The sequence below is a fragment of the Amphiura filiformis genome, chromosome 14 (assembly GCF_039555335.1).
Source record: "Amphiura filiformis chromosome 14, Afil_fr2py, whole genome shotgun sequence".
NCBI classification, from domain to species: domain Eukaryota; kingdom Metazoa; phylum Echinodermata; class Ophiuroidea; order Amphilepidida; family Amphiuridae; genus Amphiura; species Amphiura filiformis.
The window spans coordinates 58,653,467-58,678,705 of record NC_092641.1 but is presented as its reverse complement, the minus strand read 5'-3'; the positions used below and the strand labels follow the sequence as shown (position 1 = coordinate 58,678,705).

Below are 25,239 nucleotides of genomic sequence, written 5' to 3'. Positions count from 1 at the left end.
CTAAAGATAGCACTGACATTAGAAACTTCATGATCTTTGGGGATTACTGCGTTTTATACATCATTATTACATCATTACAGTTTTATAATGCCATGTTATCTATACTCAAACCACATACACATACGGATAGTCATTCTCTTTTGAAGACAATACACTGATATCTATAATATAATAATAATGCTGTTTATTTAAGACAAGGCGTTGTTCTACTGTATAATATCACACTGCTATCTACTGAAGATAACTCAATCGTTTTACTTAAAGATAGCAAAAATGTAAAACAACATCCAGTTGGGTAAAAATAAATAAATACACACAAAGTTAAAAACCCGACGTTTCGAAAAGACAAAACTTTTCTTTATCAAGGGAGAGAGACCAGTTCTATAAAGACCAACTCTTAGTTGTTCCTTTTAGCTTTTTTTTTTTACAAATAATAACACATTTCTATCAATTTCAATTGAGTTTACACGCGATTTTCAAGTAATATCCACGTGTACAATCATTAATTTCAACAGCTCGTGTATATAATTTTAGTAACTTAAACTTTTCCAACCAGGGTCTGGGGTAATGCGTATGAGCTGCACATAGGCGAAATGTCAACTGGCACCACGCCTTTGGTACTTCCTGCCAACCAGCTCTGGCGTCATCGGGAAGGGGCGTTCGTCACCTTTTACCCTCCCTCTGGGTATCCAACTGGTTACCTTATTGATTTAGTCAATAAAATAGGCCTACTTGACTCCTCGACACGAAAATATGAACAATACTCCGCCACTTATAACGCAAAATTAACATTCCCTGGTCTTTCTTATGCATTGCACAACTCCAATCGTCGCTTAACCATTAAAAACCAGTTAAATTCACGATTTATTTCTCAGAAAATGATCATGGGAGATGATGCATTACAACTGCTATTTACACATCATGTGCATTACAATGTGTACCCACAAGTTTCCACAATTCACCAACACCCTTAATCTGATCTACACGGCGAACAGCACGTTAGTTTGCCTCGTTAATGACCTATTGCAACCCGTACATATGACTATCAGACGTGCGCTAAAGAATGGTCCAAAGGATTAAAGCGTACAAACAAAAGAGCTCTTTTTACTCATTTCTTATATTTTTCACCGAAATGTTCCCTTAAGTTATTTACCTGGGGACTCGGTTTAGTAAATGACACGGAAGTAATTAGCAGATCTTTCTATCATACGTTTGTTGTTAGTTTTGTCCGCCCGACCTTATATTATTTTACGTCCAAAGTTTTTGATGATTAGCGGTTTTTTGTTGTTGAAAAGCTACCCCACTGGCAATGTTTTCTTGTTTTAAGGTGTTGCTGTTGCTTTTAACCTTTTCTGTGAGTACAGTCTCCATATACCGAATTTACAAAATAAAATATAAATTCTACATTATTGTGATCATATTTGGATTGTACATACAAAAAAGCATTCAAATGGGTACAAACATGCCTAGTTCAGTGGCTTTAAATTGGCAACTGTTTTGAGATTAGTCCACTGCCGCGCCGCCTAAAAATATTCAGGATGCCAAATGGGTGGAGAGTTTGGTGACAATTTGTGGGTAAGGCTGGTGGTTCATTGACTTGTTAAATATTTCAAGTTCACATGATTGTTACTGAAGAATCTGTTTGAGAAAAAGAGATTAAAATTTATTTCTTTATGCTATTTTCAAAGCACAGTTATTGCTTTATTGTTACTGAATATAATAAAAGTTCAATATTAATCATTGTAGTAATGAAATGGGGTGGCAGAATCATGAGAAAACAGTGATTTTTGTGATTTGTATCCAGTTGTATTAAAGGAAAAGGGGATAATCAGAATTTCATAATAAAAAAATAGCAACAGTGTTCTTTTTTATATTAATGATAAAAAAAAAAAAAGAATAGCGCAAAAGTACGGGTATAATCAAATAAGATTTGCGCATTGCTATCTACTGAAGACAGCAGCACGGATAATTTAAGTATCAGCGCAAATTAAGCAGAAGAGGTTATAAAGTTGCTAATATTTAGTCAATCCTATTTCAGCACTTTTAACTAGATTTTATGTTTATATCACTATCACGCATGCATTTCTTTATTCCAGATAGGTTTAAATATCAGACAATTCCTTAAATTGGCACCTTCATACCATTGAGGGGGTAAACATCGATATCACGTATTATAAACCAACGTAAGCAAAGTCAAGAAGGGTATCACGTGATTATAAAATAAAAGTAACGAGCGGAGGTCAAGAAGGGCGTGATATCGACATTCACCCCATCAACGGCAGGACGGTGCCAATTATAGGAATGGTCTAAACACATGATGATGGTGATACCCGATGACCTGATTTACTTTAGTTCATGGACATTCAATAGCCTATGTGCATGGAAGTTAAGCATTTTGAAATTGTATAGCATGTACAGTTTCTATCATATTTCGCATTGCTATCTACTGAAGACAACAAAAATCCTATAATACCTAATATATACGAACACTGATGAAGCAGAAACTTCATGTCGCTTATTCTCTTCGTTGCAGCCTTCATTTTACTTGAATCTATATTTTTATATATATACTAACGCGTGTATTTTTGTGTTCCTTTGGCTATTATCATATGCATAATAACATCCGGCATCCGAGGACCTGATCTATTTTCGTTCATATACATTTACTACCATGATGTGCATGAAAGTCACAAATATTCTATAGCTTCTTTATCACATTGCGAGTTGCTATCTACTGAAGACAGCACTCAGTTATAAAACACATTTATGAAAGTGGCAGAAGATTCACGTCGCTATGTGGTCTATTCCGTAATGCAATTGGCAATAAATGTCCGTCATTTTAGTTTGTTCAACCAGATTTTATCACTAACGCATGTATTTCCTTTTCCTTAGGTCTCTTGTATACATGACGGTGATACACCCGAGGACCAGATATACTTTCGTTCGTGTACATTCACCTTCAGTGCCGCCCATGTGTAGAATTAACTTAACTTAGGTAAGTTCAAAGCTGCCATACTCTTAAACATAAGAAAAATTATGCCGCCACCCAATATGGGCCATAACCATAATCCTAACTCTATACCACAATCTTTTAATCATATCCTTAAACCCTAACCCTAATCATAATCTGTTGGGATGGTGTCAGTGATATTAATTAACTTTAGCTGAATAAAGAATGTATATACCGGTAAAATAGGCTCTTATTCTTTTCAGAAAAAATACTGTCACTTTAGAGCATCCTAAACATGCTGAAGTGTATTTAAGTTATGCGATTTCTTCCGTCAAGAAACTATAATAGCGCCACCTTATGTCTGGCCGAGGTAAACTTTTAGTTTTCCAAACCAAAAAGTTCTCTAAGTTGTAATTTGGTGACCCATTACATGGCGCTTGCATGTCGCCACACAGATCCCTTATTACACAGACCACACCGTCACCCAATGATGCATGCTGGAGTTATGTGCATTATGTATTATCGATTGCATTTACGTCAAGTAAATTAATGCATTTTCCGTGTGAAACCATAAGAGGATTTCAATTCAAATCGATCGAAGATGAAAGAAGGGAAAAAATAAAATAATCCTCACGAAGTGTTACCCTAGATGGATAAGTGGACAAAGTTAGGTCTCAAAAGGGTGATAAAATTATCGGTCTGAGTGTGTAATGGGATAAGATGGGACAAAATACATTACTGAGGAATCAATTAATTCAATTCAAGTCAACTTTATTTCTATAATCAAAAAACAGACAAAATACTTTTGCAGGGAATGATCAAAAACCCAATAAGGCCAGCATTGACTATCTCCTTTTTAAGACTGAAAAATAAAATGGAAAAAGCAAAACAAAACATAAGACTATCACACAAGACACAAATAACCATCGAGCTATAATATGTAGTACTAACGCTCCAAGAATTAATTCCTGGCTCTAACACCAAGAAATTATAATTTTGGTGAAACTACCGAAATTTAATAGTTTTAAAAGTTTCATAACACAGACAAAAGAATCTGTTTCGCATGCGTATGTAGGTGTAATGTGAGAATAACCTGGTACAGGCCTACATAACTGAGAGACAATACTTTCGAAATTAATTGACATGGTGTTTTGAAGTGATTTGGACAGTCTGAGACTACATCAGAAGTGCAAGCCGCAATCTTTTTGAAGATAATGTAATAACGCAGCATCACCGAGTTAAAGTGTTCATTAATGTCAAACTTACAGTGTAATCTATCTAAAGCATATAATTAGAAAACTGGTTCTACATGCTGGATACACTGTAAAAACAGTGTTTAGCGATTAAACACTTTTCTAAACACAATTTTGGCACCACTTTGTAAACATGTTTAAAAGCTAAACATCATGTGTCAAATTTCTCAACATTGGTCAGTGATGGTGTTTAATTTCTAAATATCTGACATCCATATTCTAAACATAACGTTTCTAAACACATTCTTGCCACCACTTTCTAAACACTGTTTTTACAGTGTAAGTAGGGTTCTGGGTTCTACAATGTTCTAGGAGACCAAAATAGTTCTTGTTGGCCGTTACAGAACCTAAAATAGTTCTTTTGGGTATTTGCATATATCTTTTTAGTTCTTTGTAGTACTATTTAAGGTTCTACATAACATACAAAATAGCTTAAGAACCTTTGTAGGTTCTACTAATGAGTACTACGAACTGTTTTTAAGAGTGAATAGAAAAGATGGATCTTGTTTAGAGCAACTTCAGGAGGATGTTGTTCTTACTGATAATAAATTGTAAAGTAAAAACTTCAAAATTCCATGCACAAAAGTTGTCATAGGCCTATGTTGTGGGTACTAAACTGTTTGGGACACCATATATAGGTCAGTCAGATATGTCTGTCTCTCGTTACTACTTATTGTGTAGTAAGCCTAAACTCATTTTAAAATGTTAGTCAATAACTAAAAAAAATTAAGTGCATGCAAAATATTAGGGTGAAATGGGTCCACATAACCGCATCAAAGTCCTAATATATTGCAGTTAAGCAAATTAACAAAATTAAGTGGGGTCCCACTCTGTAAAAGCAAACTTGAAAATTAATCAGAAGAGGCAAACATTAACAGGTGTTATTCTATCATTCGTTTGTTTTGGTCAACTTAAATTGACCCCAAATTGACCTACATTGCAACATCACAATGAAAACTGACCAAAGCCATCGATGCCCTTCTGAAGTGCTGATACCAGTAATCAGAGAAGATGATACAACCCTTCTCTGCAGTAACGCAATCAGCGTAACGACCCAGAATACCTCTTAATTTAACATGCTCAATCTACAGCGTGTTTATTTTTCTGTTTACATACGGGCCCGTGTACTTTTGTTTATGTTTTTCTTCTCGTCCAATCAAAGTATACAAAGAAAACCCTGGGATATCCCTCTTGATAAAATACTAGCACACACTATTACTCATGTGTATAAGAAGTGTGAATTGATCAGACTTATTAAGCAGCAATATAGAGGTATTACACAATACAAAACTATTCTTATCAATTGTATTCTTACAATTCTGGTGTTGTCCGACAACAAACTAGTAAAGAATAGGTTTAACAATAGAACCAATGCTTCAGACAAAAAACCTAGCGAAGTGTACTTCATTCATGCTATATCATTGAATTGCGTGGAATTTACCAGTGCGTTTTGCATTGTTATACGCTGTTTGGAACTGAGAAGCGTTTCTTTCATTGCTCATATTTGTTTTCTTCAATACTATATTCATAGTTTTTCTTTACATGTATTGTCAGCGTTATGAATGCCTTAATAATAGCGTTGTCCTTAAATGAACTTTTCAGTCTATAAAACTAGAATAGTATTAAGTGAGTTAATAAAGAAAGTGTATATAACTGTGTCCATCTATTATTAGGTCTTTTATGTGTTGATTATTTACATGATGAGTTGGTATGTCAAACGTTCGATTATCAGTTTATTATCACTTCCTGATTTTCAGCCTTGGATTTTGAGTGATTGGTCTGGGTAATTCCCTACTGGTCACAATAAAACATGACATATTATTCTAACCCTTCTTATAGTTTACATCCTTAGGTCAAATTGGCGGCCATTTTGTATTTTCAAAATGGCCGCCATTATTATATTTAAAGAAATGGCAACCGTTGATTTTCATCACAAGTGATCTCTGAACTTTACAAAAAGAATATTTACTATTTTTAGCCTGGCTTGAGCATTTTGTTTGAGCTTGGTCCCATCAGGACCCAAACGTGTCTCCACACGGAGCGACCGTTTAAACAAACAAATAAGCAGGCACCCAGGCTTTCCAATTGTACCTCATGGTTACCCAGTTTGGGCAGTGATGTGTCCAATATTTTAAACTATAGCCAGGACCAGGAGCCATCTTTGGGACTAGAAGCTCGCTTTAACTCCTGGTGATCCAGGCATATACTTAAATAACATACGGCCTGACTAAATATGCATTTTACTATACCGTACTTAAAATCGGAGCCCCTCTATACTTTTACATATTCGTCAAAAATATTACTGTTTTTAATGCCCTATGATATGGTGGACCATGTAAAGAGGAGGCTTGTACAACGAAAACTACATGCAATTTGCATGACACAACTTGCAGTTTCTAATGTTTTATTGCAACTCATGCATGTAAACCAGATTGCAGGTGCAACCAGCATCATTCATACTTTCACTTAAGGGTTAAGCAATATACACTTAATAGATAAACTCTTGAACACGCCCTTAACGATAACCACTCATCAAAACATATACGATGCACACATCATCTTTTAGGCAAAAAATTGTTTGTTTTGGGTAAATGATTGATCTAATAAGCCCAAGGTTTTTATAAACTTAGCTCAAAATGAAATAACGTGTCCCCCATTGAACCCCGGGGTCCTGAACCCCAGGGTCCTGAACCCTAGTCCCCGAGTTGTCACTCAGATTGTTACTATAAATGGGCTTACTCAAGTTGGTAGCATCAACTCATGTGAAATCTTTGGCTTGTTATTAAGTTGTTACTGTTATAAGAAAAACAAGGTGCGACTTAGGCTTTTGTTTTTCGGGGTATTTTGCCGTGTCAGTATCTGCAGGGCAAGCTTACACTTTGGGTCCACAGGTTCGCTGGCACCGTGGTGTCCTTTGATGTTAGTGGGTACTTTGTGGGTACTTTGGGTAGATGTTTTAGTGGTCAGGTAAATGAGGGCCATGACTGAGTGTTTCGTCCCTTGGCCCGCCGATCTGCGATCTGGGTGCATGTAAGATCGCAATGGATATGTGTTGAAAAACCTTATACCTTCACGAAATGTATATTTAATGTTATTGCTGGACTTGAATCCAATTAGTAAGGCGGTAGATAGACGAAAAGACTCAATGATATAGTGACATGTCATGTAGGCCAACATGTAGAAATTATGAAGAAATGAAATGATATGCAATGTGTACTGCGGGTTGTTCATTGTTATACCACGAAGTGCCAACCGGTGTGATTAATTACATACAAAATTTAATATTGTGATTTTGGTACACTTTTAAAGTTATCATAATGAGCTTAAGGGGGTACTACACCCCGGTGGTAAATTTGTGACTATTTTTGCATTTTTCTCAAAAAATAATAACACACTGGTAACAAAAGTTATGTATATTATTGGGGCAAGCAAAGCAATTACTACACTGAAATGTCAGTGACTCAAGACAAGCGGTTCAGTATATATGATAGGAAATGAGGTACATCCTAGCGGTACCTCATTTCTTATCATAAATAACGAACCGCTTGTCTTGGGTCACTGAAATTCCAGTGTAGTAATTGGATTCCTTGCCCGATTCCTTGCCCCTATAATACGTAACTTTTGTTACCACTGTGTTATTAGTTTTTGAGAAAAATGCAAAAATAGACACACATTTAACGAGGGGTGTAGTACCCCCTTAAGCACTCCCAGAAGTGGGGAAATATCTAAGCATTGACATGCTCTACTTAATCTATTTTATTTTAAGTAAGCCTATTTTTTTTCAATGTTGACACAAATACCCACGTGACTCGTGTTTAACAAGTTTTATTTTAAAGATGCATGGTTATGCTTGTTTTTCATTACATTTGTATAACAGTACAAAGGTGCTACAAATATCACACGGTTGATCACGGGTGTCCCTGGACTTTTCACCAAGAAACTATTTCCTCATTATTTTTTCTTTCCCTATTATTTATTTGTCACCCTAGCTATATAGCTAGCAGCACACATACATGGCAAACCATGATCCTTAAATGATATGCACACACCCGTAACTAAAACACTACACTTAAATTTGTCAGCAAACTTAGAAATGCCAAAATTTTGTGTACAGAACACCACAAAACTTTTGTCACTTTCTCCCCTCTCATAGAGTGCAGTGTTGACCTACCCTGGTATATAGTGTTTGCACTGTTAAGTTGTTTGATCGTACTGGAACAAGCCGTGATGAGGATTTTGCTTTTAGTATTTAAGCCCTTCAAGCTTGATTAAAATCTCTGGGTCAACCATGGTCTGGTCAGAAAACGTCAGAACAAATTTTGAGCCAATTATTAAAACAGAATAAAAGGACAAATGCGGTGCACCGAACCCTTAACTATAATTGCATTTAGGCCCTACCGAATTTGGGTTCATATCTAAATGAAAACAAAACACTTTCATCACTTAATGTCATTAGCAGTATAGCGTATAGCCAACGGGGGCAGTGGGCAGAGCCCCCCCCCCCCGAAAAAAAAAAAAAGAAAAGAAAAGTGCCCTTCTGGCAAAAAATGAAAGAGAAAATCGGGAAGGCAAATGGAAAGATAAGGGGGAAAGGAGCTCGTTTCCCACCAAAATTCACCACGATTGGCCGAACTTTGTACCAATTTTTTGCGCGCTACCCGCGCACATTACCCCGATATAGACCCATTTTTTAAAGCTTAACATGTACAATCTTTATATATATTAAATAAAAAGAAACCGGTATGCATATTATATATCGGGATTACATAGGCCTATCCCACCGATAGTACCGGGTCAAAAACGTTATGCATCCGGGATGTCTTTGGCCCGAAATTTTACCCCCCCTCCCCCGACCAATAAAACTAGCATGGTAGAACTAAAGTCATGATTAATTTATAAGTTTCCCGTGACTTTTTTTTTTGGAGCATTTAGATTTAGGACTTAAGGGTTCAGTTTCGTTCTTGTTGTCGATTTTAATGTTATTTTTGATGTTTTTTGTAATTGTTGTTGTTGTTGTTGTTTTGTTTTTTGTCTTTTTAGCCTTCAACCTTTTCTGAATTGAACTGTAAGTTGTTCGCGTGGATTGTTAACGTTAAACACGTGCAGAAAAGACTTGTAAATCAAAATACTTACTACCGAGTTTTAAAAAACGCATTATTCGGTAAAATCACAGCGGTTGTACTTTACATGCAACTTTAAACTCCGAGGGTATAATTATTATGGGTCGTCATGCACACAGGATTTTGCACGGCGCCAAATTATGGGCCTCCGCATAATGTGGTGCCAGGGCTATTTCATATATTTTTTTCATGTCATGTTCCAAACCAGATCGCCATACAATCACTCCCAACCTGTAGAGCTCTATATGAGAAAGTCAATATTATAAGAAAAACAAAATATCGATATGGATTTTTAAGCCACAGGTATAGATTTTCATCCATCGAATGAGCATGATGAGCTGCAACACAAAAGAATAATTTTATACTTTTGGATAGTGTAATCGATAATGGAGCAAAAATCCGATACACGTGAAAAATGTTGTGACGAGGCAATCGGCGTTTGATTTTAGTGGTGGCTTCGAGGGGCTTCAATTTTGGGACCCACGCAAATAGATCAATATATGCGGAGCCAGAGAACTGCCTATTACGTAACATAAGTGAGCTTAACTTTTATTTTTTTATTTGATTATGAGTAAGAGAATGCAATACGATTATAAACGATTTACTTAGCGTGCTCGAAGTGAAATTTAGAAAAAGTTTAAAATGCACTTTTAAGATGAGAGATAATTCGCAAGGAAGCCTCAAGGGTTTATGATTTGGAATTAACATAGTTCGGTTGTTACTAAGATTTTTGGTGCGTTTTTGTTTGAACTGTTAACAAGAGCATGTTACATTTAGCCGTCATTCGCTGAAATATAGAAAGTGTTAAACACCATTCATTCTCTTGAAATAATAATTAATATTATCACACAATAATCAAATTCATTTCAAGGAAATTACACGGATTTGTTGATTTCAAAAGATAAATGTAAAATTAATATTCTTAATCAGTCGATTAGGCTAATCTCTATCTTCATAATGAAAAACGCCCTCATTTGTTTAACTTGCATCTCGAGATCTTGCGATAAAATTAGCGACAGTGCACCTACATATTTTCACCTTTTCAGGATAACATGTTTCATTGAAAAAAAGCTTAAAGGTCGCTAAAATACAAAAGGCTCACAAATAATGAAAATGACCTCTGGTTCTAATGCTATGTCAACGACCCTTTAAAGAAAAATAGTGAAAAATGGTGTGAATAGAGTTCTTTTAAATTTCGTCATCGGAGCGAAAAACTACCTTGCCCAAGCCCGGAGGTGTGGGGCAATTTGGTGCTGGAATGACCAAGAACTTAAGATATGCCGACATGAACTTTTAATTCCCTATTTTTACTTATTTTCTTTTAAAAAAAGGTGAGATTTTAAACTTTGATAATATATCTAGTAGTATGTGTAGCCATGATCATGTCTATAGCTATGTCAAACCGGTGTATTTTGCAGCACACATGACTATAGGCCTATTGCTATATTTTACCTGCAGCAAAACTCAATGTTTTTTTACTTTATTTTATTTGAATTAGAAATTTGGACTAAATTTGTTTTAAAAAAATTAATGTCATACCAAAATGATCTCATACACCCAAAATTAAGTACAAATATGCAGGTGTTGGTGTATGTGTGGGGGTGGGTGGGTGGTGGGGTGGGGTGTCTGTCTGTCTCTCTTCTTTTCGTCAATTTTTCTTTTGAAACCCCCAAAAATAAAATAAGAATAAAAACAAACGAAGAAAGAATGTTGTAAGTATATTATTATTTTTTCCTCGCCTTATAATTTGCAAGACATAAATAAACCCATATAAAATAGGCGCATTGCCTAGAAAACACAGGTAAATCTGGACCAATGGGGTACCAATAGCCAATTCAACTATTCTTACCGTAACTTTAATACGAAAACGAAAGCTCAAATTCGACTCTAACTAGTTTAATTCGTTTTCTGAGAGTTTCCCCCACATTTTGATGTATAATGATCTATAGCTTTTCATCATGTGTAACCTTTAAGTTGAATCAGTATAAAGATATGCGCATTGGGGAAACGCCAAAACTGATGTTAGAAAACATTGTCAGAAAAAGTGATCAGAAAAGGTGGTCAGAAAAGGTAGTCAGAAAAGGTAGTCAGGTTATGGAAACATCATGCGCATTAAACATTTCAGACTAAAAATTAAGTGAGAATATTTCGAGTAGATAAGTAGACTTGAACATCAACCTCCTTAGTTTTATGATCTAGACATAACGGGTTTAAGCCAATTGAATGTGTGAATGACTTGTCTCTAATCCATTAAGGTAGGCATTAACACACTTTTAATCTCGTCATATAATACGATTAAGTTGAGGATTAACCGTCAATTAGGTTATAGGTAAATCAATTATATTGCAAATATCTATAGTGATGGAATTAGCACCTCATTGGATTATGCATATTAATGTGTGTTATCACAACAAACATGGCGTTTACTTCGCTGCCATGGTTACAACGTCTTCATCTTCTTTGACAAAGCTGTTGAATTCGTCAGGTTCAAATAAAAGCTGTTGAATTCGTCAGGTTCAAATATTCACAATTCAGTAACATTTTGATATGTAGGTTTATACTTACGCGATCATATTGAAGAGTTAGAAATCGTATTATGAAGAAATAGTCAATCCTATAAATTTATACATGAAACACCAAATTTTTTTACACATTTTTGTATTTCAATTAAGAATATAATAGAATCAGACATAATGATCATAACGTTTTGATAAAAATCAAATAAATGAAAGTTAGGCTATATGTCTACAACACTGTGTATACTTTCAGTCATCTGGGATTTGATCAATTAGTAGATAATTAAATCTGGTCAACCAGAAAAACACACTAGCATATACAACACCGTGTAATTCCTTTCTTATGCTTATGTCACATGGTTGGGATCGGGTCATCAAGCAACTTCCTCATCGATTGACCTCGGATGACCCTAAATCATCCACCCAGCTGAAGGCCAAAGGTTTTGGCCGAAACGTCGGTGATTCCATCTGACCAAAAAGTGAGTTTTTCTGGTTGACCAGATTTAATTATCTACTAATTTATATGTCTACAAGTTAATGAAACATGTATTTAATGAAACAATGATTGGTGAAGCTCGGAGCGATAAATTAAAAAATACTATGTTTATAAATGAAACACCACATCTTACTCGGCAGTCTTCTGTTGAAAGTCGTAGGCCTATTTATACAGGCCTAGTAAGGCAACTTTTTAACTTTTTATAAAAGGTAAAATAAGTTTGAGTTGGCATAGGGCATAGTAACAAATTGTCTCATCAGATGTATGAAAAATCTGCATTTTGAATGATTCCACGGTGCGACGTTTTTTATATTTCAATACGTAATTTAGTTATTTGGTTGTTGATTGCCTATTATTATTATTAATAAACTTTGAATAGCCATACTCAAAAGTGCAATGTAAACCCACATGTACTTTTTATTGTAACCATTCATACGGTCTTTACAAACACCATTTTACTATAAAAATTATGCCACTTTCTCCATATAAAACAGAAAATAGGAATTCCCTAATTTCCAAACAGAACCATTCACTTTGAATTCCACCCCAATCAATGGTATTTCAACAGACCGTGTTTCATATAAATATCGCGTATTGTTATTGTACTGATTTTTAAACACTTTGCATTCTTTTCAACACAATTTTCCATTGACGGGATCCATGATTAAACCTACTTCACTCTTTTTGTTCTCAATATAAAGGCATTTTAAACCAATACAATAATACTACTAGTATACGAAAGCGATGTAATTCATGCACTATGCCCGCAGTCTAGACCCGACTATATAGATCTATATACATGCAAGGCTAGCATATACAACACCGTGTAATTCCTTTCTTAAAAAAAAACTATATACAATGACACTATCTCAATGCCCATTCATAACTCGGTTTTGTTCGCTTTTGTATAAGTATTTACTCCCACAATGGTACTTCGATACACACCAAAGATATTCCACAATATGAACTCACAACTAATGATACTTAATCACATTTGTACTTTGTATACAAATAATGTAAATAAACAGAGCGAATGATTTTGATCATTGGGTCCTGATTCATTGATATTGTTATTATTTATGCATCGTACTTTAAGTTTAATACGCTACCTGCCTAATGTCAATGGCTATACACCAATCAGAGGATCTGATAAGAAAGACCAAAAGCACTTTGAAGTTTGAATCTAATTGTAATTACCAAGAATTAATTCCAACCTTTGTCTTGTGTTATTGTTTACTAATAGTAAGTGTATGCCTTCTGTGATCATACATTGTACATGGGGTCATTTATATCACACCTGAAATTAATGAAAATGCCTAAATAACATTATTACAAACCTAATGCGCATAGCTCAGTATTATTTATTACATACAGTAGTCATCAATTAAAAAAAAATATGTGGATTAAGTTATAATGTTTATTGAGTGAATATTTTGCAAGTCTTCTCGTACACACAACATAACATAACATAACACATAACATAACATAACATAACATAACATAACATAACATAACATATAACATAACATAACATAACATAACATAACATAACATAACATAACATAACATATAACATAACATAACATAACATAACATAACATAACATAACATAACATAACATAACATAACACATAACATAACATAACATAAGGCACTTAAAACTTGATTCTGAGTTTAGCGTCCTCCGCCCACGTTATGAATTTTGTGCCTCGTTTGAGATGTAAAATCTGAAAATAATTCATTATTTTGCAAATTACTACTAAACCAGAAAGAAAATTTGTTCTGCAAAATTTTTAAACCCCTTTTTTTTGTATTTGAACCCTTCAAAAACTATAGAAAGCCTTGAGAACTATCAGATGAATCCATCTAAATATTTTAGCATTAAAATATACAGGTTTTTGACCCTTGCTCTATCCAATTATTTCAAATATACCTTTGGGGTACCAGGGTAGACTAAAAGAGAAATCAACCTAGCCATTTGAAATGTTTCTACCAGATTGTTGATGTTGTAAATAATTTAACTAGGAAAGACCTAGTTTTGACAAATTGGTGCCAAAAATTTATTTCATAATGTTCTGCATGATTGTTATTTTTGTATTTAATGAGTCAACCCCCCCCATTTCCCCCCATCCTCAAATGTATACGGAGAGGTTAGTACAAATTGGAGTGAAGAAGACTGACATGGTATACTTCGAAATACATTTAGTTTGTTTTAAAACTTGAAAAACAAAAAGCAAGATAATTATACTTTTATAAATGTTTATGTGTGTTTGTGACATTATATTGCGACTGGCGATACCCAATTAGAATGAACAAAAGCGGATAAGCATTGGTAAAAGGCCGCTGATAATGAAACCTTGAAAATAATGAATAATGAATAATGAAATAGTTGCCTCATTATGAGCTGAAAAAAATGGGACGCTAAACTCAACATCAAGTTTCAATAGCCTAACATAACATAACATAACATAACATAACATAACATAACATAACATAACATAACATAACACATAACATAACATAACAATAACAATTTAGTATGACATACATGGTATAATTTTATTGTGACACCAAAGAAACATAATTATCAGAACAAACTAAATACGACTCAAAATGATACTAGGATGACATTACATTTTAATGCTTATTTGCGGATACAAAATTTGCCAACTTTCTAACAAAATAGCCGAATTGGTGTAAAATAGCCTTGGAATCCGTGATTCGAAACTAAAAACACAAGAATGCATATAAAATGAATGCATGTCTAAAGAGTACCACGCATGAATTGAAACTACCTTCCACATTGAACATAAAGAAGGGATATATCTTATTACTTCTTATATATTTTAATTGCACCGTTTTCCATATTAATATATGCGCGTCTTGGCTCCGTTAGATAGCATAAGATTACGCGGTTTCAGTTACTTGTTTTGATATATGAGTTGAAACGGAAACACGAGCAAGAAAGATGAATACCTTGAAACACACTGCATATCTTGAGAAAATGACATGCATGTGCATGTATTTTTAATATTCTTCTTCTTTGAACTAAGCTTCATTTTATCAGATAACATCTGTGTGGGAAATAATCTTTATTTTAATCATATGATGTATACAAATAAAAAATATCATAATTTTGACCACTTTTAGGATAAATCGCATAGTTTAGATCATGTTTAGCGGTGTATTTTGATCACATTAGGCACGAGCGAGACACTGCCACATACCTACGCCAAGGTGTCCGGCGGGGTAAGGTTACAGTCTACGGCGCACGCCGCTTCAGTCGCCGACCGGCTGCGGAATAAAACCCAGACACACGATTTGCATTATATCCGTTTCAATTTCAGCATAAATGTTTTGTTGTTGTTTTGAGGATTGTTTTGAAATTGTCATGGCAAATTCATTCTCAAAGTTAAATTTTGTGCTGAATATATAGAAAAGATGCATAAATTATGTAAACCATGCATGAAAATGCATTTAACTTAATAAAGTTCAAAACTTGTACATGTTCCTGATAAAACCCCTTCTCATTATGATCATGCTCATGATGAAGACAAACATCTAAACACTTCAAAATCTGTAAAACATTTCCGCAATCAATTCAAAGAAAAAATCATTTGTGTATTTTTTTCCTGGGAGCACCGTCTTCTTGTCTTTTGGCTATTGTCTTTTACAAGTTTTTTTGGTTGAGTTGCATTAATTATTTGCTGTTTTCAATCACTTGTAGCCTTTCCCTCCATACATGTTTATATTGCATTATAATTATTTCATATTTATTTTGATGTTATTTGTAATGATTTTGTATTTAAATAAAATATGAATATTCATGAATATGTATAATATTATAGTATCATGTAAATGGCACTTTTAAAGAAATACTATATAAAGTTGAGGATGTTGAGAAGATATTTTTACTTATTCTTTTGGTTGGAATGATTTTACAAACACGCATGAATAAACGAACGATCAAACGAACGAATGAATGAACGAATGAATGAATGAATGAATGAATGAATGAATGAATGAATGAATGAATGAATGAATGTGCAAAGTATAAAACTATGAATCTTTTTACAAGTTCTACAAAAATGTATATTTGTTACTCATAATTTCACGTTAAAATTGCGAGCATTTTTATACATTTTATAATAACTTACAATAGCTCAAATGCATAATTGTACTTCACTAAAGTATTACCACCATTGTTCAAATAGTAAACTGTTATTAAATACCATGCTTTAATTCTCTTTATTAAGGAACAAAGGCTTTCTTTTTGTGCCACATATTCACCGTGTTGATACAAAAATTAAATCATAATGAACTATTTTACTTTCTATAACAACTGCATGACATAGGCCTACTTCTTCTTATGTTCATGAGTTATGGTCATGCTTCACTTTGAACAAACGGATGCACCAAAATGAATGAATTCTATTAGAATAATTATCTATTTATGTTGAAAACCGTTATACATGTAAAATCATTTCCAAAGGAATAAGTAACAATATGCCCTCAACAAGCTCAACTTTGAATGGCCCCATGGTCAAGATTGTATAGGTCTTTTCAGCACTTTAAACATCACAGCATTCACTCTATTATCTGGGTATCGAATTCACAATATCAGCGATTGCAAACTTTATAGCTGGTACAGAAAATAAATCATGATAGATAATGATTATACTGAATAGATGGATTTTAAAGAAAGCCCAAATCACGCCAGTATATGCCAATGAACTTTAACCGATCAGATCAGCAGTGACAAGCCGATTTTTCATCCTTTTCAGTAAGAAAAAATAAAAATGGCAATTTTTCCGCTGCACTGGTTTTCAATCTTTTCACCTGTGTGACATGGCGGTATTATTCATCAACCGAAAATTATTCAAAAGGTGATTATTTCTGCGTACCTGAGAAATAGCAATGATTTTGGAGTTCGAGTACTTTTTTTGGTTGAGAACAATAGACGTTGGTGCTTAACCGATCTGTGGTACCCGAGAGCATGTCAAAATGGCTTAGAATTGAACTATAGGAATGCCTGACTGTTCGTAACTAACTTGGGTCATGCGAGTTATAGATTTGTGGTAATTTTGTATTGAAATAAATATTTTGACTTTTAAGTTTTAGTTAAAAATTAAATTGAAAAGAAAGGTATAGATATAGGGTCTATTGGTCTATATTTCGTGCAGAGGTAGTGAAAAAATCGGGCCATGGGTTTCTTATTCATGATATTCTGTGAAGTAATTTTGTTTTGTTTATTCGTCCATTTCTTCCATCTAAAATATTTTGACACTGCAACTAGACTGAAACAATAGAAAATTTTCAAATTTACTATAGATAAAACAAATAAAATGCAGGTGATATATTTAGAAAAAGGCGGGAAATGTTAAAGTAAACAATAATGATCATAGTGAGTGAATATGAACTTGATAAACGCAGGTGGTATCAGTGGTAGCACGAAAAAAAAAAAAAAAAAAGATAAACGTGTTTGTTTACAAATTTCATATCAGTAAAATTGTTGCTATGATTTTGATTTTGATAAAGCTCGGTATTGGACTTTAGTCAGTCCATGGGAGAGAAGAAACATCATCGAATTGATGTGTTTTGTTTGAAGGAATTTAATCAAAAATCATTAAGCTTACAGAGCTACGGCATTACTCCACTAAAAACGCTGGGTCCGTAAAAATGCTTGCATGTTCAATCTGGGGACCGGTGAAGTGTCACAGCGCCGCCGTGTGACGGGTACGTGAGCAAGATGTCAGTCAATGTATACGCTAGTGCTTGTTGCGTGCGCAGCTGGGCATGCTACTGCACAAACCCTTGACAGTAGAGATCCATGGTAGTCCATTCATAAGCAAATTACCCGGGTTCGTTCACGGGCCGTGATTGGTCGATATCCGCTCGCTATTATGTGACACATTCCGTTGGGAGCCACCCATAACGGAGTGATTTGCATCACAAGGCTAGTAATCATTGCAGGCGACGTCACCTGGAATAAGCGGTGTCACCGTAGTGGGATACAACGACAAGTGTGATTGGTCGATACATCCTCACTGCCAATCAATTATACATGGATAGAGAGCTAAAAATAACGAGGTCTTCTGTGTGCTGAGTCGCATTTGAATTGTTCTCGTCAATGCATACACAAGTATTCATTCATTCGGCAAGACAGTTTAGAGATATTTTTCTACTACTACACAACGTGGTTGGTTGCCAAGTACATTGACTGTCATCTTCAGCGGACAATCGGTACATAGTTATCAACACCGTCTGTTGTGTTGCTTGATATCAACACGAACTTGCAATGTACAAAATGATGGAACAAACTGAACTGAAGCCAACTTCCCTGGCTATGGGTATGACTATGACTAGCCCACAAATGATTTCACATGGGTCACCAGGGAGTCCGACAAGTCCTGGTGGTGGTGGTGGTATGGGTCAACCTGGCAGTGGTAGCAACAAGAACATGGACCCATCAAGAGTAAAACGTCCCATGAATGCATTTATGGTATGGTCAAGAGGACAGCGCCGAAAAATGGCACAAGAAAATCCAAAGATGCACAATTCCGAGATCAGCAAAAGATTAGGCGCCGAATGGAAACTGCTAACTGAAGAACAGAAGCGACCATTTATTGATGAAGCTAAGCGTCTGAGAGCTGTTCACATGAAAGAGCATCCCGCCTACAAATATCGTCCACGCCGTAAGACCAAGACCCTCATGAAAAAGGACAAGTATGCTTTACCCGGCATGATTACCGCTGGTGGAGGACATGTGCAAAGAGGTTTGGATGGTAGTATGCAGGGGTATCCCCATCTGAACGGCTACATGAATGGTTATCCAGGTATGATGCAAGAGCAGTTATCACATATTCAACCCCATACATATGGCGGTGCACCTGGTCAAATGACCGCTAATGCTGGACTTCATCCTAGGTATGACATGACCGGACAAATTTACCCCCCTATGACATCGTCCCAAGCTTCGTATCTCAACGCTGCAAGTTACTCAAGTTCACCCTACTCAACGTCACATTCGCCAGTACAGATGCACCAACCGCCACCGGCCGTGCCCAAATCCGAGCACCAAGGAAGCGGCATGTCCAGCGCAGAACGAGCTGCGGCCATCGCACATGCAAGTAGCGGCGGAAGAATGCCCGGTGATTCCCTTAGAGAAATGATCAGTATGTATTTACCTGGTGACGCAAATGATCCCAACAGGAACGCGCATCATCATGCCGCCATGCAACAAGCAGCAGCAGCCGCCGCAGTGTATCCTAGTGTGTCAAACGGATCAACAGTTCCGCTAACGCATATGTAAGACTCTAAAAAACTTTGTACAAAAACTTTTACTTTGAACAACTTTTTCTCATGTACATGTCATGCAGATGATGAACTATGTCAACATTTAAAATGGTGCCCAAAAGAATTTGCAAAAAGACTGTAAAAGACAGTTACTTTGCCAAATATGGCATTTTTTGAGGAATTTGGATCCACCATGTCTCCTCATAAACTTTCTTTTTATATCATGTTCAGGGTATTATTAATGATAACCACGATTTTGCCAAATATAGTCTTGAGCAGACGAAAGAAACTGCGCTGTGCGCGCCAAAACTTTATGGTGCACTCTCGTGGTTAAAGTGTTAATAGGGCGAGTTGCCATAACGATACATTGTAAAACCATTGGTATTATTGTAAAACTTAAGTTTGACGACTCGCTCATATATTTTTGTGTTTATAATGTTTTTCAAATTACGGGCGAGAATTTCATGATTGTTTTAACTTAAATTTAAGCCATACTGCTACCATTCTAACTTGAAATAATATATAGAAGAAAACGTAGCTTATGTGTATATTTTGGCTAAAATCATGTTTTATTTATCATGACCAGTATAGAGAAGCCTAAGAAACGATTTTGTAAAATTTTCAAAAATATGTATATTTTGTGTGGTTTTTGACCTACGCAACATTGGTAGCGGCATGGCTTAAAAACTATTATATGGCGCCATATTTGTACTTAAAAGATATTGCCGAGTTTAAAAACGCGCGCATGCAGATAATTTTGTGCTGATATGTATTATGTTTGTTTTTGAACAGCTGCGATTTTTTTGAGTTCGGCAATTCTTATCTCGGAAAATGCGCCAAAATATGACATTATGTGAAAGTATGAGATCGCCGTATAGGGTTGTACTACTTGTGTTTCTGTTATAAGTGGATTTTTTTTTTCAAACATTGTTTCAACACCTTATGTCTGAAGGCATTGTCTCAAAACAACTTAATTAATTTTATTTTTTGGAAATGAGCAAAGTTTGGAGCTCGCTTTATATTTGTATAGTATTATAATCGCACTGTTCTAACATTGGAAGCTAACAATGGTACTAAAATTTTAATAAAGTTTGTTTTAATGCCGACAAACTAAAAATTAATATAAATATTCCGTGTTTTCAACAAGTCTAAATCAGTTTATGAAAATGCCGAAAAGCTTATGAAACTGAAAAACTTTGAAGGGAAAAAAATCGATTTGGTTTATGTTTAGGCCATTAGATTGTTTTTGAGAAGTAAATTTCCATTTTAAGTTTAAAACAGTTAATAATGCAATTGCATTGCAAGACAGTGAAAACTGACAAACTTGGGGAACTTTCTCATGAACGGTTGTAATGTGTCATTACTTGATCTGGACATTTGTCATTTTTGTGTAAGTTTGCCAAAGTTATGAAACTTTTAAAACTTTTCAACAAGGCCGAAAATCATGTCAAAAAATTTGTTTAAAAAATGCATAATTTTATCTGACAAAAATCAAATTTTGAATTATGTACATGTACAATCGTTATCAATACATTCCGGCAATTTAATGTTTTTAATGATAAAATGATTATAATCGTACTATGAAAGTTTCAAGTTTGAATCGAAACTATTTGATGAGATTTCTAAAAAATAGTGATTTTGTTTTCATGAGTACAGATAAAATCAAAATTGCGAAGGTTACATGTGTTTGTGTATCACTCATTAACAAAAGGGATTCCCTTCTTTTCATTACGGATAATGAGTATACGTAGACATGCCTATTCAAACGAGTGCTAAATAATTATTCACCCGATGTACGGCCGTGAACAATGGTGATACAAAAGAGTGTATTGTAACAATGGCGTATACAAAACACCATCGCAGACGAGGAAACCCCTTGCTTTTATGCGTTTATGCTTAGCCACATATTAAAAATGGCGGGCTATTCTTCATCGGCAATTCACGGAAATTTATGAATTGAATTGGCGCTTTTATGTAAACTATTATGCACCATGATGATCGTGAGTTTGATTTAGTTGCCTGCGAGGGGTTTTTGAATTATTATTTCCTGATATGATCCAACAATTTTTTGTAAATATACCACATTATGTTTTTGTATAGAGACACTGTGGATCGTTAAATGATGAAAGGAGGTCTCATTCGTTACTCAGTTTTAAAGATTATTTTATTCTTTCAACCAAGAAAAAAACTGGACAGGGTATTTTGATAACATTTTTGGGAACATTATATCTCCAAAAGCTTGCCAATAAATGATACTACTATTGGTGCAGTTGTTGACTAGCTTCAGTTATTTTTTACAAAAATCAGACTTACATGCATTGTATAACCACATTTTTGTATTATCAGATATTTTTTGCTTTCGTTTTGTTTAACTTTGTGTGTCTACACTCGTTTTTGTATGATGATATAATGATGATGAAATTGTCTCTGTTGGCTTAAAAGGCCAAATATGGGCGACAAGCCTACTGTATTAAAAGAAAACATGAATGAATTGAGTATATATTACTGTGTTCGGATTTGTCTTACTTTAGTTGCGTTTTCTATCATTTTAGTTTCAATTTGCATATTAAATGATTTTGTGTATAACCACATGGTGTATAGGCCCTAAATATGTGACTTCCGTGTTACGGGTAAGGTGGTATTACACCCCCTGATAAATGTTGTGACTAATTTTGCATTTTTCTCAAAATAACTACACGGTGGTATATTATAGGGGCAAGGAATCCAATTACTTCACTGAAATTTCAGTGATTCAAGACAAGTGGTTAATTATGTTACGAAATGAGGTACATTCTAGCGGTACCTCTTTTTATATCATAAATAACGTACCGCTTGTCTTATATCACTGAAATTCCAGTGTAATAACTGGATTCCTTGCCCCTATAATATTCATAACTTTGTTACCCTACCAGTGTGTTATTTGTGTCAGAAAATGCAAAAATAGTCTAAACTTATCAAGGGGTGTACGTGTAGTACCACCTTAAGAGTAAAATTGGTGACATGAAACTTTTTTATTAGGCCTATATTATCGGCTATATTTTTAAATAAGGGCACATATATACTCAAAAAGATTGAATGTTTTGATTTCAAGTTTTAAAACAATTAAATATTTAGGAATATTTTTATAGATTTATTATAATTATGTCAATCTTTGTGCGTAAATTTGCCCTTATAAACCAGGCTGTAATATGAAAGATTTGCAAAAATTATGTCAAATTGATAAAAGTGGGACAATTAATTTAAATCTAATATCATTAGTGGCTTATTCATCTTGAACAGATAAAATCGTTAGTTCTATTAAATTGGTTTTACTTAGATGGAAAAAAAACAAGTTAACGGCATCCTACACTGCAAAAACAGCTCGGTGTTTACGAATGTGTTTAGATCAAAACATTTATACACATAATCAAGGATCTAAAAATTGGAAGTGTTTAGATGCTAGACATTTAAGGGGGTACAACCCCCCTGCCCAATTTTGTGCCTATTTTTTGAATTTTTCTCAAAAATTATAGCGCATTGGGGACAAGTAAGATATGTATATTATAGGGGCAAGGACTACAACTACTGCACTGGAAATTTTATTTCAGCACAGACAACAGTTCTGGAGTTACAGTCAAAAATGAGGGAAAACCAATATTTGATCAATAAATCAATAACCACTTGCCTTGAGTTGCTTAATTTCCAGTGCAGTAGTTGAAGTCCTTGTCCCTATAATTAATATACATATCTTGTCACTAACGCGCTTTAAGTTTTGAGAAAAATAGGCAAAACAATTGGCCAGGGGTGTAGTACCACCTTAATCTCTTTAAAATTTTGTACACAACTTTCTATAACCATTTACTCTTAGAAAAAAAAGGCCTCCAATTAAACCTTGGGTTCTTTAGTTGTCCTGTATGTCGAACCTTAAATGGTTCTACAACGATTCTGAAAAAGTTTTGTAATGGACAAAAATAACCATTTTGACCATTCTAGTAATTTTCAAGAACTTTTTCTCTGTGGGGTTTTACATCAGGACAGCCAAGAACCTTTTTCAAGAGTGTCCCCTTTTTTTGGCATATATTCCATTATATTCATGCAGACACCACCATACCTGTTGCTATGTGTTAAATGCATCGGTCACGTATATTACAGATTTTATATTGTAGAGGTGAAAATCGGTTAATTAATTCATTTTACAACATCTGGCATGGAGTTAACGGAACAATTATATGACACACTCGCGGATAAATTATTTTGTTTTCCTCGCAGTAAATTATTACGGGCGTTTTACCCAATTTGTTACCGACTACCTTAGGCCGTGTAAAATTAATATTTTGGTTCTCGTCCCCTCCCTCCTCAATTTCTGTGATTTGTCAGATTTTTGTTGATTTTTTAGATTTTTTACACTTTGGAATGATTTATGAAATCTTCATACATAAATTATAAGTTTATTAGAGAACAAGCATCACTTCCAAGTCTTTTTGTGGTACTCTAGGGGGTTTATCCCTCAGAATAAAACATTTGAAAAAAAAAAGGGCCTCATCGTTTCCTTGAGCACTGTTGGAGAAGACCGAAAACTACTGACAATGCTAATTTTACATTGAAAAAAAAAAAAAAAACACCTCCCTCCCTCATCAATTCATGAAAATCCTCTGGACGAGAACCAAAACATTAATTTTATACGGCCTTACCATGAATGATAATTCATCGTTTTAATTAATATGCATCACAATTTATTACAATAAAAAGGCATATTTCAGTTTCATTTGTCATCGGTGGGTGACCCCAATCGAAACGGTTGTCCCTTGGATATTTTAGAATCATAATTGAGTCAAATTTATATATTTCTCTAAACATATACCGGTAGTCAAGCTTAATGCTTGATCAAAATCAAATTACTTCCGAACAAGTTAAAAAAAACACATTGTGTATTTTTGAAATTAACTTTTTTAACAAAATACCAGGGATAAAAATCTTTAGGAAATTTCCTGATTTAAGGGAATTTTGCTTGCTTCCCTGTGTGTACAAAGTATAGGGAAATACACATTTTCAAGAAATGTTAAAGCAGTTTCCGTAAATTATGTCAGTGCTTGTTTTCATCCCTGAAACACATTTAGGTTGACAATTGCGATCCCTTTCGAAAAGAACTTCAATAACAGTATTAACACAATCGTTTTAAAATCAGAACTTTCATGTTCAATAAACCAAATTTAACAGGTACATTATTTATTGACACGATTGCCAGAATTGCATGCGTGGAATACATGTACATGGTTGAAATGTCTGGGCCATGGGCTATACGTACAGCTTACTGATTGCCATTTTAACGCGCCAATATCGCATCTTCTCAAAATACTATCATGATAATTGCGACACGGCAAACTCCGTAAAATGTTTATCCCATATAGCAGGTTATTTCATTTAGATCGACCAAATTTGACTTGCTCGAATGTAGTGATTTTTATATCGTATCAGTGTTAAATTAGTTGTAAATCTATCATGAGATTCGGTTTCAAACTTAATTTCAAATTCAAATTGACCTGATGACTTCTCAGAGTCGGTCCGGTCAGCAACTTCTTAATACATGACTTGTGCCCTCAACGAGGTGGATGTATTTTGATTAAAACTT

At 34.6% G+C, this 25,239-nt stretch overlaps 1 protein-coding gene and 1 long non-coding RNA gene across 2 annotated transcripts in view; both read left to right on the top strand.

The window, feature by feature from the left end:
* LOC140169100 (uncharacterized) overlaps positions 1–25,239 on the top strand; it is a 95,482-nt gene that overhangs the window by 34,606 nt on the left and 35,637 nt on the right. The window contains exon 2 of the long non-coding RNA XR_011861353.1: positions 2,893–2,995. This is a non-coding gene — a long non-coding RNA (uncharacterized lncRNA). The remainder of the gene's footprint in view (positions 1–2,892; positions 2,996–25,239) is intronic.
* Positions 18,325–22,131, top strand: LOC140170369 (transcription factor Sox-2-like). The gene has a single exon (XM_072193740.1). The coding sequence runs from the start codon at positions 18,634–18,636 to the stop codon at positions 19,645–19,647; it is 1,014 nt and encodes a 337-aa protein (XP_072049841.1). The 5' UTR covers positions 18,325–18,633; the 3' UTR covers positions 19,648–22,131.

Excerpts from the sequence above, each read along its gene's own strand:
- LOC140170369 (XM_072193740.1), top strand. The coding sequence starts at position 18,634 with ATGTACAAAATGATGGAACAAACTGAACTGAAGCCAACTTCCCTGGCT.